At 40.0% G+C, this 18,327-nt stretch overlaps 1 protein-coding gene across 3 annotated transcripts in view; it reads right to left on the bottom strand.

The window, feature by feature from the left end:
- Positions 1-700: 700 nt before the first annotated feature.
- Positions 701-18,327, bottom strand: part of NREP (neuronal regeneration related protein) — a 31,661-nt gene continuing 14,034 nt past the window's right edge. For all 3 annotated transcript variants that reach the window (XM_029217937.1, XM_029217936.1, XM_029217935.1), the window contains 2 exons: positions 6,738-6,815; positions 701-2,450 (listed from right to left, as the gene is read on the bottom strand). In XM_029217937.1, coding sequence (XP_029073770.1) covers positions 2,325-2,450; positions 6,738-6,815 — 204 coding nt within the window. In that variant the 3' untranslated portion in view covers positions 701-2,324. The remainder of the gene's footprint in view (positions 2,451-6,737; positions 6,816-18,327) is intronic.

Genomic DNA, 18,327 nt, shown 5'->3' with positions numbered 1-18,327 from the left:
AATTTTGTTGTTCCAAGATGTCAAGTATGGCTGTAATTTGCTATGTGGCAATAGATTAACACAGAGGGGCATAAAGCAACCCAGCCTACCGTCCTCCTGGCCTGGCCTCATCACCTTTCCTGTTCCAGTTTAACCAGGGCAAGAAGACAAGATGTAACTCCTCTCAGCTGTGATGTTAGCTTATCATTTGCTAGATTCCAGGTAGCTGGCTATATATGAATTCATAATTTAAAATCCTATCTCAAATTTTTATCCACTTACAAGTGGATAAAGCCTTTTGTCTTATACATTTGTACACTTTTGTGTGTGTGTGTAAATATTCCATGAAGCAGCAAGGTCAGGTATCTTTTGAGATGGGTAAAGAATACCACAGAGTAGGTCTTTATGGCAAGGGGTAAAAAAGAATGTTTTGAGGTGTGTGGGAGTGCCCTGAAAGAGAAAAAATATAGAAATAAAAGGGTCTCGGTTTAATTCTCCTTTGTACCCAGAGGCAGCTCTGCAAATACCATCCTAATGAGCCACTGCCTAGCCCCTAATCTCATAAAACCCTCAGAAGGGAAAATGCATGAAAGGCAGAGCTGATTCTATCTCTTTTGATATTTGTCCTTGGGTCTACTTTTGGGGCTCTGAGAGCACATGAATTAACATGAACAAGTGAAAGCATTCAAAAGTAGGCCTTTCCAATGACGAGCCAAGCCAGTTACCATACAGCTTGCATATTTATTGAATACTACTAAAATAGCTAAAATACATTGGGTACTTGTTGTGAGTGCATCAGTAAAGATCACATTGCTACAAAAGCCTGCATATTCAGCAGTACACAACTGCAACTCTACGGAAATGCCACAGATGCAAAATACTGTTTTCTTGCTCTATTTACACAGCGGATATACCTATTCTAACAAAGGAGGGAGGGGGGTAAATGCACAGGAAACTCAGGCCAATGGGGGAGCGAGAAGAGAACGAAGAAGTGCAGTGCATGCGTCGGTTGATGTGTAACAGTCAGAAGCGGGACAGTTCAGAACAAAGCCTGCCCTGTCAAAGGAAGAGCTAAAAGACAGTTATATAAAAATTAAGGTGGGCTTTCAGACTGGCTAACACAACAACATTCCATGAGTGGATGGTATTGTCTGATTGTATTTTTGTTTATCCATTTCATTGGGAGCAAGGACAAAAATGTAAAATCTACACCTTGCTTATCAGAACTGCCGAAAGAGAGTGCTCTGCCTTTAAAAAAAAAAAAAAAATTTGTAAAAACATTTTTTTCCCACCTAATTTTTGGGAAAGGTCTAATTTTCATGTTCCTACTGAGATGTCAGTTTTTTAGATTTTTTTCAGAGGGCATTTGTTAAAAAAAAAAAGTTTGCCCTTTCTTCCCCAAATATTCTTTCAAATGAAAAGAACCAAAAGAGACACCTAAAAATGCCTGTCAAATTATTGCTTTTCGTTCTCTAAGTGAGGCAGGCGAGGCTATGGAAAGGAAGAGATTTGGTAAGGAAATTACAGTTTTGTGATTGCTCCCGCTACAGTGACTGCGTGTCCAGGAGTGCCAGTCCATGAGACATGGGTCTCTACCGCTCTGTGGTGGCACTCACTCAACCTACAACGCTGAAGAAGAAAGCCACACTGAAGACACAAGGAGAACAAGTCAATCCAGTCTAGAGAACAACATTCGGGGAAACAGAGTACCAACACCTTCTTAGAACATGAAAATAAAAAATAACTCCATCAGAGCTACCTTGCCAAGGAGCATGTTGAAAGTCCAAAATAGCACCATTCATCAGTGTCTCAGGTCCTGTGGCAGCATCTCGGTCACTTACCACAAGGAAACAATGAGTTTCAAACTACTTCTATACATCGAAAGAGTACATGGATAAAATATAGAGATATACAGACAATTGATGAACATAAACTACTAGGCTTGTTACATCTAAATGAAAAAAAAAAAAAAATGGGGACTCTCAGCCTCTGCAAGAAGCAGTCGGGAGCTGTGTGAGTGAAAAGGCAGAAGTGGACCGGTTGTGTGAGAGCAGAGGGGGTTTGAGTTGTGGAAGACATCGTCGTAGCAAACCAGGCCTGAAGGCCCACCTGTAAGGGTTGTAAACGTGGATTCACAGTGTGAAATTCTGAGCGTTTTCACTTGAGTCAGAATGATTAAAAACTGGTTTGATGATACCTATTTGTCCACTGTAAATTCTCTAAAGCAAGGCTCAGAGTCCCATAGTTTCTTCTTATACTTGATGATTTACACAGAAAAAAATCCCATATATGATACCATGACCTCATCAATACCCATACACCATGTGTAATACAAATGGAGGTGATTAAAAAGAGAGGAGGTAACTGATTCCCGGGGAGTGGAGCTCACTGCTGCCAAGTGGATGCAGGGAGGCAGCCTCGGTCTGGCCATCCTTCTTGCGGCTCACTTCCTTTGGGACAGGAAGTCTTCCCTGAAGAGCACACAGACAGACACACACAGAAAAGAGACACACTGAGTCACGCTCCTAAAACCATTTGAAAACTTTTGCTTCTCTCTCCTGCCTTTTATCCCTGAACTCCTGGTGTTTTGCAGAGTTTACATATTAAGCACAGTTCACCTGAATGTAAATATTAGGTCTGTCGGGGCATGAAGTAATTAAACACTAGCCGCCGTGGCTGCAGTGCCATCAAGTGCGTCCCTAATGGCTGGGCCCAGCCATGTAGGAGACAGCATTCCCCGGAGTCAGGTTCCTGAAGACAGTTTCCAGGATCCGATAGGACCCCCGACAAAAGACTGGGTGAGAGGTGTTCCTAGGAGTGCTAACACTTTTTTTAAAAAGAGTTCGGCGGCCGTGGTGGGGATACTTGTTTTCTAATACATAATAAAAATATTTAAAGCATGCCACAACTGCACAAATGTAATTTATGTACAGTTTATTCTAGAAGCAACTGGGACAGTCCCTATGCGCCTTACAGTAAGAACCAGAAGTGGGTACCAAAGGCAGGGGAATGTTTGGGAGGGAAATCATGTGGGCTGGGGGTGGGAAGGTGGCGGCTGCAGAAAAGAGGAGGCTAGTGGGAAACCAAGGCCAGAAGAGAGTGAGATTCAGCTAGATTGGACTGACTGGGGCTTTTCTAGTCTCTCCTCACGATCCTGATGAGTGAGGGTTTCGTGTTTCTGACTAGGAGAATCCAAACGCACTGTGACTGATGATCCTTTGAGTACCCACGGGGAGAAGCTCCCTATCACAACCAAACAGCAAGAGGACAGGACAATGAAGCCCATTTGCCCAAACGATGATGCAAAATAAAGGTCTTATCACAACTAGACTTTATGCCTCATTCAGAAATGAATACAGTGAACATTTGACAAGAGTCTCTTTTAGCCTAACACTTAATTACTGGAGTTGTCTTAAAAAAAATTATCCACTATGGTTTTAAAAGATCTGTTTTTTGTTTTCTTTTCCTTTTTGTTCAGGTCGCATGTTCTAACAGGATAGTTATAATAAGCCAATTTGACTGGATATAAGTACTTGGGTTAAAGTGATAATCTTGCTTTGTGATCTGCAAATTACTTTATTCGAATTTTTTAAATTCAGAAGTCAGGGACTTCCAAGCCAACTTGAAACCAAATAAATGTTTTCAGCAGCCGCCAGAGTGAACTAAATGTAACAGATAATTCAACTTTAAGAAGTCTTATTTACTGTATAGGGTTCCCATATTAAACATCTGTTATACCTAAATATGCTTTAAAAATCTCAGACTTTGAGAGCATGTGACATTGTTAGAATGTATATGAAATCCAGTCAGTACGTACTTTAATGCTCCAGTCTTAGTTTGTGATTTAGAGGTTGTTTTGGTATTATTAAATACCAACAGGACCAAACCAGAAAATTAAATTAAAATATAATTCATCATTTACACACACTTAAGGATCTAGATAAATATCCAAAAGCATTGTATCGGGCAGTTCCCTTCACTTGTGAAAATAATTTCAATCTTGAAATGTTGGCATGCAATCCCACTACTTAAAAGAAGAAATCCACTGTAATCCTGATGTCTTTAATGTCTGTTTCTCCTCCCCTATCAACCAGTTAGCATCATGGTTCAGGATATGACAAGCTTAAGTTTTGGACAAATGAAGAATTCAATGGCTGTTAACTGTCATAGGCCTAGAAAGGGAAATCAAAAGTTCATAACACATTTCACTCAACAGCTATACTCTTTGCATGGCTGGCCTTAACACTGCCTCCTTCAGACTTACTGTGAAGTGAATATATAGAACATCAGTTGGTCCTTATATAAGTCTCAGTTTTACTAATCTCTTATCTCCACAAAAAATATACAACAAAATGAAATAAAGAGCTGGGTGGGATCTGGGTAATGGGTAATTGGGAAAGAAGTCCTTTCAGGAAAAAAAATGTGAAGGAGATTATTTCAGATTTGAATTTATCATGTTTACTATTTTTTTCTCTTTCAAGGACCCAAAATGTTCACGCATGTCTTCCCTTCATTATTCATGTTTTGTGTGCCTACTATATGGATTGAGCACTCTATTGGATTTTAAGTCAACGGAGACAAAAGCAGTCCCTCCAGCCTGAGCTTAATTAACTTGCTGTATGGGAGACACCTAAATAACTGGAGGATAACAAGGCAGTGGTGGTAAACCATGCAGGGAGTTCTGCTATGAGGCACCCTGGGGAGCTCCTGGGGAGATAAAGTTCTGTGTATACTCTCTTTGGAGGCTGGAATTTACTAGATTTCAGTCCCTACCTCCTGTCCTTCATTAACAACAAAAAAAGATATTTCTGCCCCCATTAAAGGAATTTCAAGCTTCTGCAGCAAGGGGAGGAGGTATTTTGAAGAGGAGACACAAAGATGTCTTACTCCCCACAAGTAAGGCCTTGTAAGAATTCATACACACAGTGTCATATCTTCTTCCTCTATCATCCACCATATAATGGTCCCTATAGGACTGAGGAACTTGAGTAATCCAGAAGGCTGGAGGAGGGGATGTGCTCCTAGACGTCCCTTCGCTGATGTACCTCAGGTAGGATGGCCCTCTCTGCTGATGACTGTTAGTACATGAATCCCCCAGTTACTCAATAATGTGCTTTGGGCCAAGTAAGCCAAGATTGTTTTCCATATGATTATGCAAAGACGTGCTTTTCCAGAAGGCAACAGCTAGGAAAAGGACAAATATATTATGCTTGAAATACTACTCATATATTTAGAGAGGAAAGAACTCAAAATAACAGAAGACCTGAATTCCAGGATCCACTATGCCAGCCCGCTGGAGCATACCTCAATGCAGGGAAGGCCTAGGACACAGACTGGCCTTCCAAGAGGAAAGGGAGGCACTGTTGACCTCACTGAGGAACTTGCCCAGTCTTGCCCCTCTGGTCGATGCCACCAGTGTCAAAGAGAGGACCTTTGGATGCCTCAATGGGGCAGGAACTAATGAAAAGACTATACTCTCCCCCTGCTCTTCCATAATCACATCTTCCCCTCAGCTACTCAGGGGAATTATGCCTTGAGGTGGCCCAGTAAAGAATGTCTAGACTATACGGCACCCCCGGTGGTGTGGTCCTGCTGAGGAGGTGGGGTGTGGGTGTGTTTTAAGTAAAGCTCCAGTATTTTAGCGCGGCTCCACTCCAACTCTACAAGATCAGAACAACTCTAGGTCAGGCAGGGCCCAAATCATTTGGTCCACCTACTTTGCTGCCAATGATTTCGACCTTGACCTTCAGAAATTCTCTGGAAGATTAAAAGTGATTTAGAATTGTTTTCTTCCAGTGCAAACTGCCAGTAGACATAATCTCTTTAACTAATGTCTGCCTGTTAATAAAAGATAAGAAATTGCTGAAACCATTAAGGGTAAGGAAGATAGTTTCCCAAAGTTGAAATGACAGTAGTAGCTGGGGAGTCCTCTCCATTGGTCAATTACACTTAAGAAATTTTTAAATGGAAATTTTATTTTCAACGGACTCTATTTTTTTTTTTTAATTGCAAAATCAATAGGTCAGTGGTAAAAAGTACAGTCCTCCTTGCTTAAGGTCAAATTGATATTTACCCTAACAGGAAAGTCCAAAGGTATCTACAGTAAAAACTGGTAAATGTTTTTGTTGTTGTTGTTGCTGTTTTGAAATGCTGCTAAAATCTAAAATGTAAATTTTACAAATTTTCTTAAGGCAGAGAATTGTCACGCCTTAAGATGTCTGAACGATGAAAGCATGTTTATAGAAAATATTTTTAGGCTAAAAATTAGAAGAAAAAATATAACATCTTTTTTATATTCTTTCTGTTTTGTTTCATGGGTAATCTTATCAGATAGTCAGGTATTATTACCAGACAAAACTGTCACCATCTTATACTCTTAAGATACCTTTTAGTTAGATATCTTCATATTTGAGTTTATCCACCCAGGAATGGAACGAACAAATTAAAAACCTGTAAAAGGTACATTTGACAAATTGGTTCCATGATTCTTAAATGAAAATTTGCTTTGGACTTTGGACTTGGCAAGAAAGAAAGATACTATGAACTGTAAGAGTCACAGGACTTTAGGATATTCTTTTTCTTTTTGTAGTATATGTTATTTCCAAGGTCATAATAGTATCAGGTTAATGGATTATTACAGTAGACAATAATGAGTATTAAAATTAGAAATAATTGGGTTTTGAAATTGTTTCTAAATGGAAAAAAACCAAAAACCAAAAACCAAAAAACCTTAACAAAATGTCAGCTAGAGATCTTACCTTAGGAAGCCTTCCCTCCATTTCCTTGTTTGGAAATGGTTCTTGACTGACCCAGACAGAAAGCTCTGGGTAATAAACCTAGAGAGACATAAAAGTACACACATTCAGATTAAAAACTGGATCCGCTCTGAAACCACTTGGGAACAGCTTAATGAGCTCAGTTTTCCTCAATGGTCACTTATTTGCCAATTGCAACTTAGAGTGCTGGGGAAGCCTGTCAGTTCTTCAGACTGTCAGTGTGCTTCTGAATGTACACTGCACTCAGGAGAGTTTTAGCTCAATGTCTTCCAAGACCAAGTCCAGCAGAGCAGAGATATCAATCAGTGCTATCTTTTAGCATGCAAAGTGGTAGCTTCATGGCTTACTGCCTGAGCAAACTAAGGCACTGGGGAGGCCTAATTTTCAAAGCAACCTGTGATAAGCATCCTTGCAAAACTCCATGTTTATGAGATAAATGTATCATGTACCCACCAAACACTGTTAAATCCTGATTCATTTATTAGAAGGCTCAATTATGCACAAAACATATGGAGGAAAGGAAGAAGCAGCCTGCATCCTCCCCAGATCCACACGTCCGCTGACAACATACTCTGCCCAGCTGCCTGAAAGTAGCCAAGTGTCTCAGAGGGGCAGGGCAGGTGGCGTCGCCATGAATGATTCAGAGAACGCTAGCTGTTGCATATGGGGGTGGGGCAGGGGTGGGACGAGGTGGAGAGAGTGAGTCCCACTGAGCAACTCTTCTTTTAATATTAAAAAGGGTTATGACCATCCTAAGAAGGTTGCTGACTAGCTGTTCTCCATCTCTGGTAAAGGCAGGAGAGGGGATAAGGACTTAAATTACAACTACAGATTTAGGTCAGCTGTAAGGAAGAACTTGGCATAAGAATTGTTAAATTACTAAAAGAACTTAGAGAGGAAAACTGTGAAATCTTCTTTAAGAAATTTAGAAACCGAATCCAACAACCATCTGTCAGGGCTAATTTACATTTGATACAGCCCTGCTTGAAGGGAGGGGAGAAAATTAGGTAAGATTCCCTCCAGATCTGATTCTCTAGATGCTGTAAATGAGCTTCACATTTAATAAATAATATTAAGAATTACACCTCATTAATTGGTTAACAGACTTGTATGTCTTTTTTTGTTTATTTTTGAAAGCACTAGATGTGGTAGCCTAATCATCGGGCTGACTGCAATGTTTTCAATGTCCCCATCAGTCACTTTGGTCAGGGGATCTGAGGCACAAAATGTGACGGCTGTGCCTGTTTTGTGGGAGAGTCTAACAGAAACTATCTTTGCTCAACCCCAGGGACGTTTATGGCACATCCCACTGTACGAAGCAATCTTACATGCATTACCTAATTTATCCTGAAGGTAGGTTGCAAATAGGTCTTATCATTACAGAGAAGAGGAAACTGAAACTCAGAAAGGTCACATGACTTGCCCAAAGTCACACAGTGTAGGATAGGACTCAAACTCAAGCCAGGCTCCCAGGTTCTGAAGCTGGGTTCTTTCCGCCATCCTGATGCCCTCGAATTATCCCAGAATGCAAATTGCCTACCACCTCTCTTTCAAAATTACACCAGTCCACAGCCACCACACACATTTAGGTCTTAAATATTTGAGAGCTCATGCTGCAAGAACTGGGCCTGTTTTCTGACTTTGGACTGGGTCTGCTTTCTGGGCCATGCGGTTCCCCCAACCCCAAACTCCTGCCTCTTGCTCAGCTTTCCCTGCTCTGCTCAGCTCCTTCTAGGAGAACACCACCATCTGCCTTGTCTGGGACAAACAGCCACCACTGACATTCCCCTGAACCAGGAATGGGTGAAAAGAACAAAATTGCAATCTTAGATACACAAGCTTTGTTTAAGGCTTAAAAGAAAGTCACAGCACACAGAATCCCACTTTGGGAAATTATAGGAGATCTCAAATTGGGACCTACTGTAAATTCACTTAAATAAATAGATAAAAGACGATGACATCTCTACATTACTGCTTTTCAAGGCATGCTTTAAGTATAATTAAAAACATGACACATATCAGCAAGAAATAATATTCTACTGTAAACCAAAAACATTGATAGAAATACATGTAGAAACATAGTAGGCACATGGATGCAATGAAAAGCAAAATCAAGTAAATGTTGTATCTGTTTTCTTATGCTTTTTTATGATATTCTACTTTAACAAAATGACACTACATTAGCATTTAACTTCTAGGTCTAAAACATGAATACTGAAGCCACCCAAGTCTGATCTGTAGGGAAAAATAGCTTACCCCTCAGAAATTATTATACTTACTGTTACAATACTTATTACAAGTTTTTTTCCAAGAACTTTCCTTTTTTTAAAGAAAAACAGCCAGCAACTGTATGCCAATGAGTATCTGCCGGCAAATCCATGACTAAGGAAACTTCCTTCCCTACTTCAAATTTGTTCTTTTGAAACATATTAATTTAGCTACAGATTGACCAAGGGCATTTCTAATTAGGCATTTTCTTGGTGTGTGAATCATAAAGTAATCAGTGTATATGTTAGGAAAAATAAATGTCACTTTGGCCTTGTGGTAAATTCATCTTGTCTCCTTCTGAGTCAGAATTTTAAGCCAAAAATGGCAGGGACATATAAGAATCTCAATTACATTCTTAACACCTGTCTGGCTGGTCTCTAAGAACTCAGTATATCCCTGGACACAGAATCTAAAGGGGAGTAGTTAAACTTTTATTTTTTGGTTTGGGGAAAAGGTGGTAGATTATTAGAAATATATGCTACCTACATTACAGCTTTGTTCATTCCTATACCTGTGGTGTTTTGAAGACTCTTAACATGAAGGGCCTAAGAGGAAAAAAATCAATGACAATCATTATTCTTACTCTCAAATAACTTAGAATACCTTTGTCCATGTGGGCATTCACCATGAGTTTGTGAAATACCCGCAGCGTGCTGCACACAGATAGACTCTGGATATCACAAGAAGAGAAATACAGTTCCTGACTCCTAGGAACTCAAATCAAGGGGCAGGGGAGGCAAACAGCAGGGGCGATAGATCCTCTAAAAGATCATTTTAAAGCATGTGCTATGGGCTGAACTGTGTTTCCCCCAAAATCCATACGTTGAAGTCCTAACCCCCAATACTTCAGAATGTAACTGTATTTGGAGATAGGGTAATAAAGAGGTAATTAAGTTAAAATGTGGTCATATGGGTGGGCCCTAATCCATTATGACTGGTGTACCTATAAGAGGAGGAAATCAGGACACATCTACACAGAGGGAAGACCATGTGAAGACACAGGGAGAAGACAGCCATCTACAAGTCAAGGTGAGAGGCCTCAGAAGAAACCAACCCTGCTGACACCTTGACCTCAGATCTCGAGACTCCAGAATTGTGAGAAAATAAATTTCTGTTGTTTAAGCCACCTAGTCTGGGGTACTCTGTTTTGACAGCCCTAGGAAACTAACACAGTGTGTTTTAAGTGCAATTTTAAAAAATGTATAGGTTATGTCAACTGTAATAGCGGTTGGAGTATCCATCAACAGATTTAAAAAAACAAACAAAACCAACATTTAGCAAGACATCCACTAGTGCTGTCAAGAAAGGAAGTAAGGGTGGCAGCGAGGGATCTCGGAGGGTATGTGATGGCTGCCAGATGCAAGCCAAGGAAGACAGAAGGCTGAGGGGTAAGGATGTAATGAACTCTGTGGGGGGAGGCGCCTCCACGGCCAGATCTCGCTACAGCTCTCAGTGGCCACAATAGTAACGACACAGATGCAACCCCACAGGCCGCTTCTTACCTAGTTCAGAATATCAGAAGCTGACAATGATCCTGTGATAGAGGCTTCTGAGTGCTGATAATATGTGGGTCAGAAAAGAGGGTAAGTTGATCTATCTTTCCGGAGAGCATCTGTTCTTGCTGGACCCCAAAGCTGTTCATTCTTCTTGGTATTAGTCAACTGATGCTCCGAAAGTGGACACATGGTTTAAATTGTATCCCTTGCATTCAGGTTTCTGGATTCAAGGTTGTGTTTTTCATGAAGACCGGTTAAACTAACTTTTCCTCTCTTAAACTTCACCAAGTTCTCTCTTGGTGGTGGTGGTGTGAGCACCTCAGAAATGTAAGCACATGGGAATCCCTCACAACTGTTGTTTTATTAAACAAGTAAACCAAAGTTTGTCTCAGTCTTCACAAGAGAAGTGTGTTCTCTTAAAACTGTCTTCCATATATAAAATAAACAACTGTTTGTTTTTGCTCAAGGAAAATCCTCAAACCCTCTCGAATACTGCTCTTCCAGATGTCAGGAATCAGAGAAGCAAGCTATAGCCTCAGCAATTAAGAAAACATCAGTATTTGTGAAAATACAGAGGGGATGAAATATTTTAATGTTTTAAATTGGAGAACATGCAAAGGTTTTGCTTGAATTCGGGGGAAGGTTGAGTGTTTATGCTCATTGAATATGTTAGTCAATGCGTCTTTTTTTATAATGCCACATTTATCTCATTGATGACTATGTTTAGAAACAACAGAACATGAAGAATCATGTTGGTTTAAATACACTAATCATGATAGATATGTATTTAGATATCCATGAGCAATTCTTAGTTAAAACCAATATTTTTTGCTTTCAAGTATACTTAATATATTTTAACCCACTAATACAGTTTTATGGAGAAAAGGTACTATTTCTTCCTGATTCCCTTAAATGTATTTGATGGTTGGGCATTTAAGTTTCAATTGTCTATCACTGCATACAAGTTTAGAAGAAAATGCTCATGGTTTTTGCCTTTTGTAATCTTTATTTCCTTCTTTCTTTCCAGGCTTGTTCTATTCTCAGGGCAATGCATAGTGAAAAATAACTTCATTTTTTAAAGTCTATAAGACAATTAGCTTGCAATGATTATTGCCAAATTAGAATTTGTCCAAATTAGAAAAATAAAATGTGGAGGAATCAGAGACCACTCAGGCAAGGTACCCCGGCCCCTCAAAATGCCAACTAGATTATCATTCAAATTATTTTTTCTAACCTCTCAAGCTTTTCATGGCAAAACTTGCTATTTATTTTCCAACAGTATAGTCCGCATACAGAATCAATCTAATTGACATGCTTCCTATCACTTCTACCAAACTGCATGTAAATTTTGAACTATATCTATTTAGTACCTGTTTCTAAATTCGTATTTTCCTCTGCTCATTTACTGTCTTTATCAATATTTCTTTGGGGAGACTGTTATATGAGAACAATCTTCAAAGCAGGGTCATGGCTTTATTCGGAGCCTAAATATACCACAGACATATATGCTGCTTATTTTGCTGGTTAACGTAACTTCTCAGAAACCTGCTATGAAGATGTTGCATGGCTTGCTTGTTAATGACCATAATTATAATATTATTTTCTACCCTTAGTGGGATTCTATGTGCTTAAACAATGGCCTTTTTATGACTCACCAAGGATAGGTGCCCACCCCCAGCAATTAGGAGAGGGAACTAGAGCGGCAGATGTCCAACCTGCATAATTAATTCTTTGAGCAGCAAAGGAGTATATTTTATCATCTCTCTGCCAATGTGTGTGTGTGTGTGTGTGTGTGTGTGTGTGTGTGCGCGCGCGCGCGCGTGGAGCCATGTTCTATTCTGCCTAATTGGCTGGGAGGTTGTGAAACCCAGTACTGTAATACAAGGAGAATTTATGTGCACATACATGCTCTTCATTTCTGCAAATACCCTTTGAAGTGGTGCTATTAAGAATCTCCCTCAAAAGTCAGTCTTCTCCCAGGTGTTACTGGTCATGGGAGAGGGCAGAATGTAAACTGAAACCATAAATGAGTTACAAGGTCATTTTCTCTGAACAGCATTACATCAAAGATTAGATGGTGCCAAAAGATGATGCACTGAGCTGTCTCTCTAGAGACCTACTCTTAGAGATCTGCCTAACCCTGTGAATGCTGCTTGGAGATGGAGTACACAGTGGGGGAAATGACCTGCAATTAGAAGACCAAAAGATAAATATGCAGAACACTGGGTCATTCAGATAGTGTACGTCACCTCTGCAGATTCTGGAAAGTAAAATAAAAGTGTTAGTTGGTCCCTAAGTTGGCCAACATTCTGGTTCGAGAACTAAGTGAAACATGCAGCGACCTAACTTAAATACACACACACACACACACACACACACACACACACACACACACAGGAGCTGGCTGTGGTAACAATGGGTAATCACAGAGAAAGACTTACAAACACCTGACTGTTGCACTCAACCACAAATGCCCTCCTGCTAGAAAGGAAGGCATGGCCTTTTAGGGCACTGCTGTAGTACAACACTTGCTGACACTCCCGGTTTTTCCATGGCTTGGTAAGTTCTTAATCTGTAGAAATGAGGGTGGGAGAGACAACCGGGTTCAGAGCTCACAAACTGGTTAAGCCCACTGGTATTAACTTTGCTTTGGGTGCATATGTTTACTATGGGCACAGAAAATGTCCACATTTTATTACTATTATGCAGCAGATTATGTTACTGCCCGTGATTACAGGTCAGGCAGGCAAAGGATTCATATCTCTTTACTTTGTGAGTTGGGGTGTTTGAAACGAGCTGTGTACAGTTTAATAGTGGAATCCTCTCGATTCCCTCTGCTGGTTGTGAAGCCATCTTGAGAGGCCGCTGATGAATATGTGGGAGCCTGACAGCTGTGGAATTTCATTTCTAGATTTCAACTAGGCAGAGAAAGGAAAAGGAAGTCTCCTCACTGGCAACAAAATGAAAGTGTTTACATGTGAAATTAATCGTCAGCACAAAGAGCTTTCACAGTCACTCTGTTCCACAATATAATATTCTGCTTGTTTGGCTGCTGAGTCTTTTAAAATTTGATTTCTATGAATAAGAACAAAGACTTAGAGGAGCCAGGAATCAAGTCAGGAGCAAGTCACAAAAGGTTAACAACATTACCCAACTCTGCTCTGTCGACCCTCTTTGAAACCATGCGCTGTGAGTTTGGGGGGTTTGGATGGCGTGTGGTTCAAGGCAGGGGTGAAGCAGTAGCTGGCGAACTCAGTGTGCTGAACCCAAGGTCAGTTGCAAACGTTTGTATTGTGCAAACTCCTCTCATCCCAGCCTCATTCCTTTCCAACAGGAACGTGCCTAACACAAAGCAATCCACCTAAAGGCTCCATAAATCCAAAAAAGGGAGTTACTGATCGAGGAATTCTCAGATTTCTGCCAAGGCACCCTCCCCTGGGCTGGAGGTCAGCCTGGTACGGGAATCAGAGCCAAAATGTGGACTGGACTCCGGGAATTAAGTTCAACACTTCAAATCTAGACTTTTAATGGGCGACTTTTCTTTTCAGTGATGAAGACAAAACAAAGTGCAAAAAGCTGATAACAGCCCAAAGTAAACCAGGAGAAAAAGTACAAGAAGAAAGCTTGGAAACAAATCTCATAAGGGATATCTAAGAAGAGATTTTCTGAACAAAGGGAAAAAATAAAGCAGCTTTTAAAAACTCTAGTTTGAGATTAAGCAGTTTGTGAGTGAACAATAAGAAAGTGCAGGCCACAAAACAAGACATTTGCTCTTTTCAGCAGAAAAAAATACTGGCCTTTGTTAACTAGCAAGAAAAAAAAAAGGCCCCTCAGGCATTTAAGCACAGCATAAGCTTCTCCTTGCCCCATGACCTCAACAAATATGTTAATAAAATCTTTACCTCCCTGGAGTGGAACCAGAATAAATATTTACTTAACACGTCTGAGTTCTAAGTCTGGACCACCTTATTCCCTTATATAAATTGGTTTTCATTTGTAACCAAGAAATCAGAAAAACACCACATCTTGCAATGTTTCTCCTACTTTTAAGGTGAAAGAAAAGAAGAAGGAAGGATGAAAGGGAATGAAGGGAGGGAAGAGAGGAAGAAAGAAAGAGAGCAAAAGACTGAAAAACAGGAAAACAAAGGAAGGAAGGACGGAAGGAAGGAAAGAAAGAAAACCATATTAGGCCCCAGTGCACCAAACTGCACTTAGGAATTTTTGAACTGTATTCTCTGCCACAAATGAGAGTCACGCTGTTGATATGCTTTCCAATACTAGACATCTGGAACTAGCAGGACTTTTTCCAAGCACATTCCAAGGTTAATAAGAAACATCTAGACTTGCTTTTATTAGCTGGTTTGAATAATTTTAGGTATGCTGGGTTTCAAACAACTATAAGAAGTCTGATTTCTACTCACCAAGAATACTGATTTTTCTTTCCTCTTGTCCTGAAGTTACTGCACCATCCACTAAGATCTTATAAAACTTTTCACCAACAACATGGAAGAATAAGTCCTCAAAACTCAGATTTCTTTCGCTAAAGCCCTCAATCAAAGGCTAGTGCAATAGGTATTTATTTATCTGGACATAAGGATTTGGGGTTCTTCTTGATCTGGATAAATGATGAGATAGCCAGTTGCTTTTGATGAGCTTGTGGACATTTCAAAGCATTCCTATTGATGACATGAGCAAGACTGACTTTTCCAGAAAGTGTGTATTTTCTCCCAAAGTGCTCATTCCGAAAGAAGTTATTCTTGCTTTCCATCAATGCACCCTCTTCTGCTGGCAGCTGCAAACCGCTCAGCATTTAGCAAAACACATTTCACACTTCAGTGCTTGTCTTGCACCGTCTTGGTCATTCAAAAGACTGATAACTCTTTAACAGCAAACAGCATCATAACAGATCACCAAATTTGGAGGGAAAATGGTTTCTGTTGTGGAGAGGGTGTAATTAAAACTGGTTTAAATCAGAAGCTAGTTGATTATCTTATAAGAAGTTTGGCTTTAAAAAGGGGGAAAATATAGCCAGATACGTATCTGCATGCTTTAAGTGTTTAGGTCACAAACAGGGCACTAAGAGGCTTCCAGTAACCTGTCCTCTATGAAAACTGGCAAAACAGTAAAAGTACAAGAGGAACAGAATAAGGTTAGGATGGATGTGCCCCTGTACACCACCTGGATTTTCAGCCCCACCGAGTACAGCTTGGTCTGATTCAGTAGAAGTCGTCTCCCTGACAAAGGCTCAGTCAGGCAGTACCATGGGAAGCAGAGAAGACCTATGGGGGCGGCCACCAACCCAAATAGACAAGGTGTTTCGGTACTGGGAGTCACCCCCAAAATACTTCAAGAGTTGTGAAGATAACTGCAAAAGGAATGCCAAATTAGGAGGCTAAATTCCCTGGGAAAGGGATCACATATTCCAACTGACGCGAAAAAGCCAGCTTTGGAAACTCAGAACTTCATTCCAAGTCCTGACTGCATTCTGCGACAACAGAATACATTGACATTGACATCTTCTGGGCTTTTCCCCCTCAGTCCTTCTTCCATTGCAAACCAATCAGCAAAACTATACTACTCCAAAGGAAGAGAACTGTGAGCAATGCATGAGGGTTGTTGGAACCCACACGGGCAGAGTATGTAAATTTGGAGACCCACAGTTTTCCATGGCAATGCATACTAGAGTTCATTGTAATTTTTTTTTTTTTTTAATTTTAGGCATGTTTTCCAGGCACACTCATTTAATCCTCAGGGTGCTGTTGCAAGGACGAAGTGCATCAATACCCGTAAAGCCCTGGCAACAGGGTCCAGCACACAAGGACTAAGTGGATCTGGGGTAGCTGTTATTATCATCACCCTCACAGTCTGACAGATGAGAATGCTGAGGGGGAGCAGTCAGGGAGCCTGCTCAAGATCACACACCCAAGAAATGGAAAAGACAGGATGCAAACCCAGTCTCTCTTCTCAGAGAACACGGTCTCTCAATATTGATCTTCTCTGCTATTTCCCCAGAGCTACCTGCAGTGGCGTCATGAGGCTCCTGAGAGCTGGGGCCTGTTTTCAACCCCCAAGTAGGTGCTGAGCATCTCCACTTAGTGCCCTTGTGATGAAATTTAGATAGATTTCTGACACCTACTATCAAGAGTAGTTTTCTCAGAAATATCTGTTACTCTGCCAGCTGTGTTTCTGATAAATAGCTGCCCTCAGAAATAACTTACCTAAAAAAATCAGCACTGTCTGAGGGCACAGAGGGTGTGCTCGTCCACATGTCACTACAGTAGTTGGGGAAAGACTACTCTTAGAGCAGCAACTCTCGCTTGGCTACATGAGGGCTGCGGATCTAATTAAACCCCAGCAACACCCATCACCACAGTTTTGTCTTTTTCAGTTTTCCCTGCAAGGAAATGTTCAGCACAATATAAATAACTAGCAAACACTGCAGCTAATTACAAAGGGCATTTGCTGAGAAACCAAATGGTTTTCATATGACCCATAAATGAACTCTCAAACGATTTCTTCTCTGATGGCCTAGTAACGGACAGTCTAATCCAGAATATTTTTCTTTCATCAGATGCCTTTGAAATCATGTTCACTGTAACTTTGCTTTTCAAAATTTCAATTTCAGAACAAACTGTTTAGTCAAAGGAGAATTAAACTCTTATCTTTACCAATGATATACAGATATACAAACCATACACTACATATAAAGTAATCCTAGTTGAAGAGGAAAAAAATAAACACTTATTATACCAGAGAGGCAGTGTGGAAACTACTAAGAATGGTAATTCAGAAAGAAAAAAAAATTTAACCTGATTCCATTTGGAAACTTTTAATTAATGTAGTAGAAATGCAGTCAGTACTAAAGACAGAAAAATGGAAAAATAGAGATCAGGGAACAAGCCAATTATTAGTTATTTCTATCATGAAGGTAACAAATAGAAAATAACAAGAAAAGTAGTATCTGATCCTCAGACTACAGGCAGAGTACTGTATTCAATCAGTCAAAGACATAGTGCCCCTCTGGGTTTGTCTGAACAACGTAAGAATACTGATCAATTTGGTAAAAATTCACATTAACTATCAGATGAATTGTTTATATGATGCCAAAGAAACAAATTTAATTGAATTTCTGATTGAATTGATTGTGACAGTGTAGACAATTAATTCTGTAAAAGAAAATTAAAGTTTCAAAAGGAGTCCTCATGAAAAAAAAAGCATAGGCTTAATGAAGATGAAATGAAAAGATATGGAGACTTGACTCCCAGACCTTGATAACAAGATCAGAACAATTTGAGATTCTATTATCAAGAAATGAACAAAATATCCAAAGGCCAGAGGCATTCTGTGATGTATAATTAGACCTAAGTCTCCACAGGGCACATGAAATGGAGCCTTAGTTGCGGTCCAGAGCACCTAGGCTTTGGAAACAGTCAAATCCAGGTGACTAAGGATCAAAATTACAAAGATGAGAAGGGCTCCAAGAAGATATAGGCAGAATTTTTGATGCTCTATTAACTGAATTGGTTGAGTAGATATATTAATTGATTATCCAATCAATAAATCAAGAAATAGTTACCAAGTACTTACTTTCTGTGAAGCATTTAATATTTAGTAGGTAGCTTTCAGCTCTAGAGAATGAACATATTATCAAAGAAAATGTCCCATGACCTTGGGCTGGAAGTGCCAAAGTAGCAAAGAAAACCCTTTTTTTTTTTCTCAAAAAAGTTTTTCAGAGCTAAGCCACCAAATCCTGGATATCTATTCAGGAAAGGAGAGGGCTAGTTAATGAATTCATCTTTTCAAATTCT

The sequence above is a fragment of the Monodon monoceros genome, unplaced genomic scaffold (assembly GCF_005190385.1).
Source record: "Monodon monoceros isolate NGI ecotype Baffin Bay Population unplaced genomic scaffold, NGI_Narwhal_1 Super_Scaffold_12, whole genome shotgun sequence".
Classification (NCBI taxonomy): Eukaryota; Metazoa; Chordata; class Mammalia; order Artiodactyla; family Monodontidae; genus Monodon; species Monodon monoceros.
Note: the sequence above shows the minus strand (reverse complement) of the source record. Positions and strands in the feature narration are given on the sequence as shown.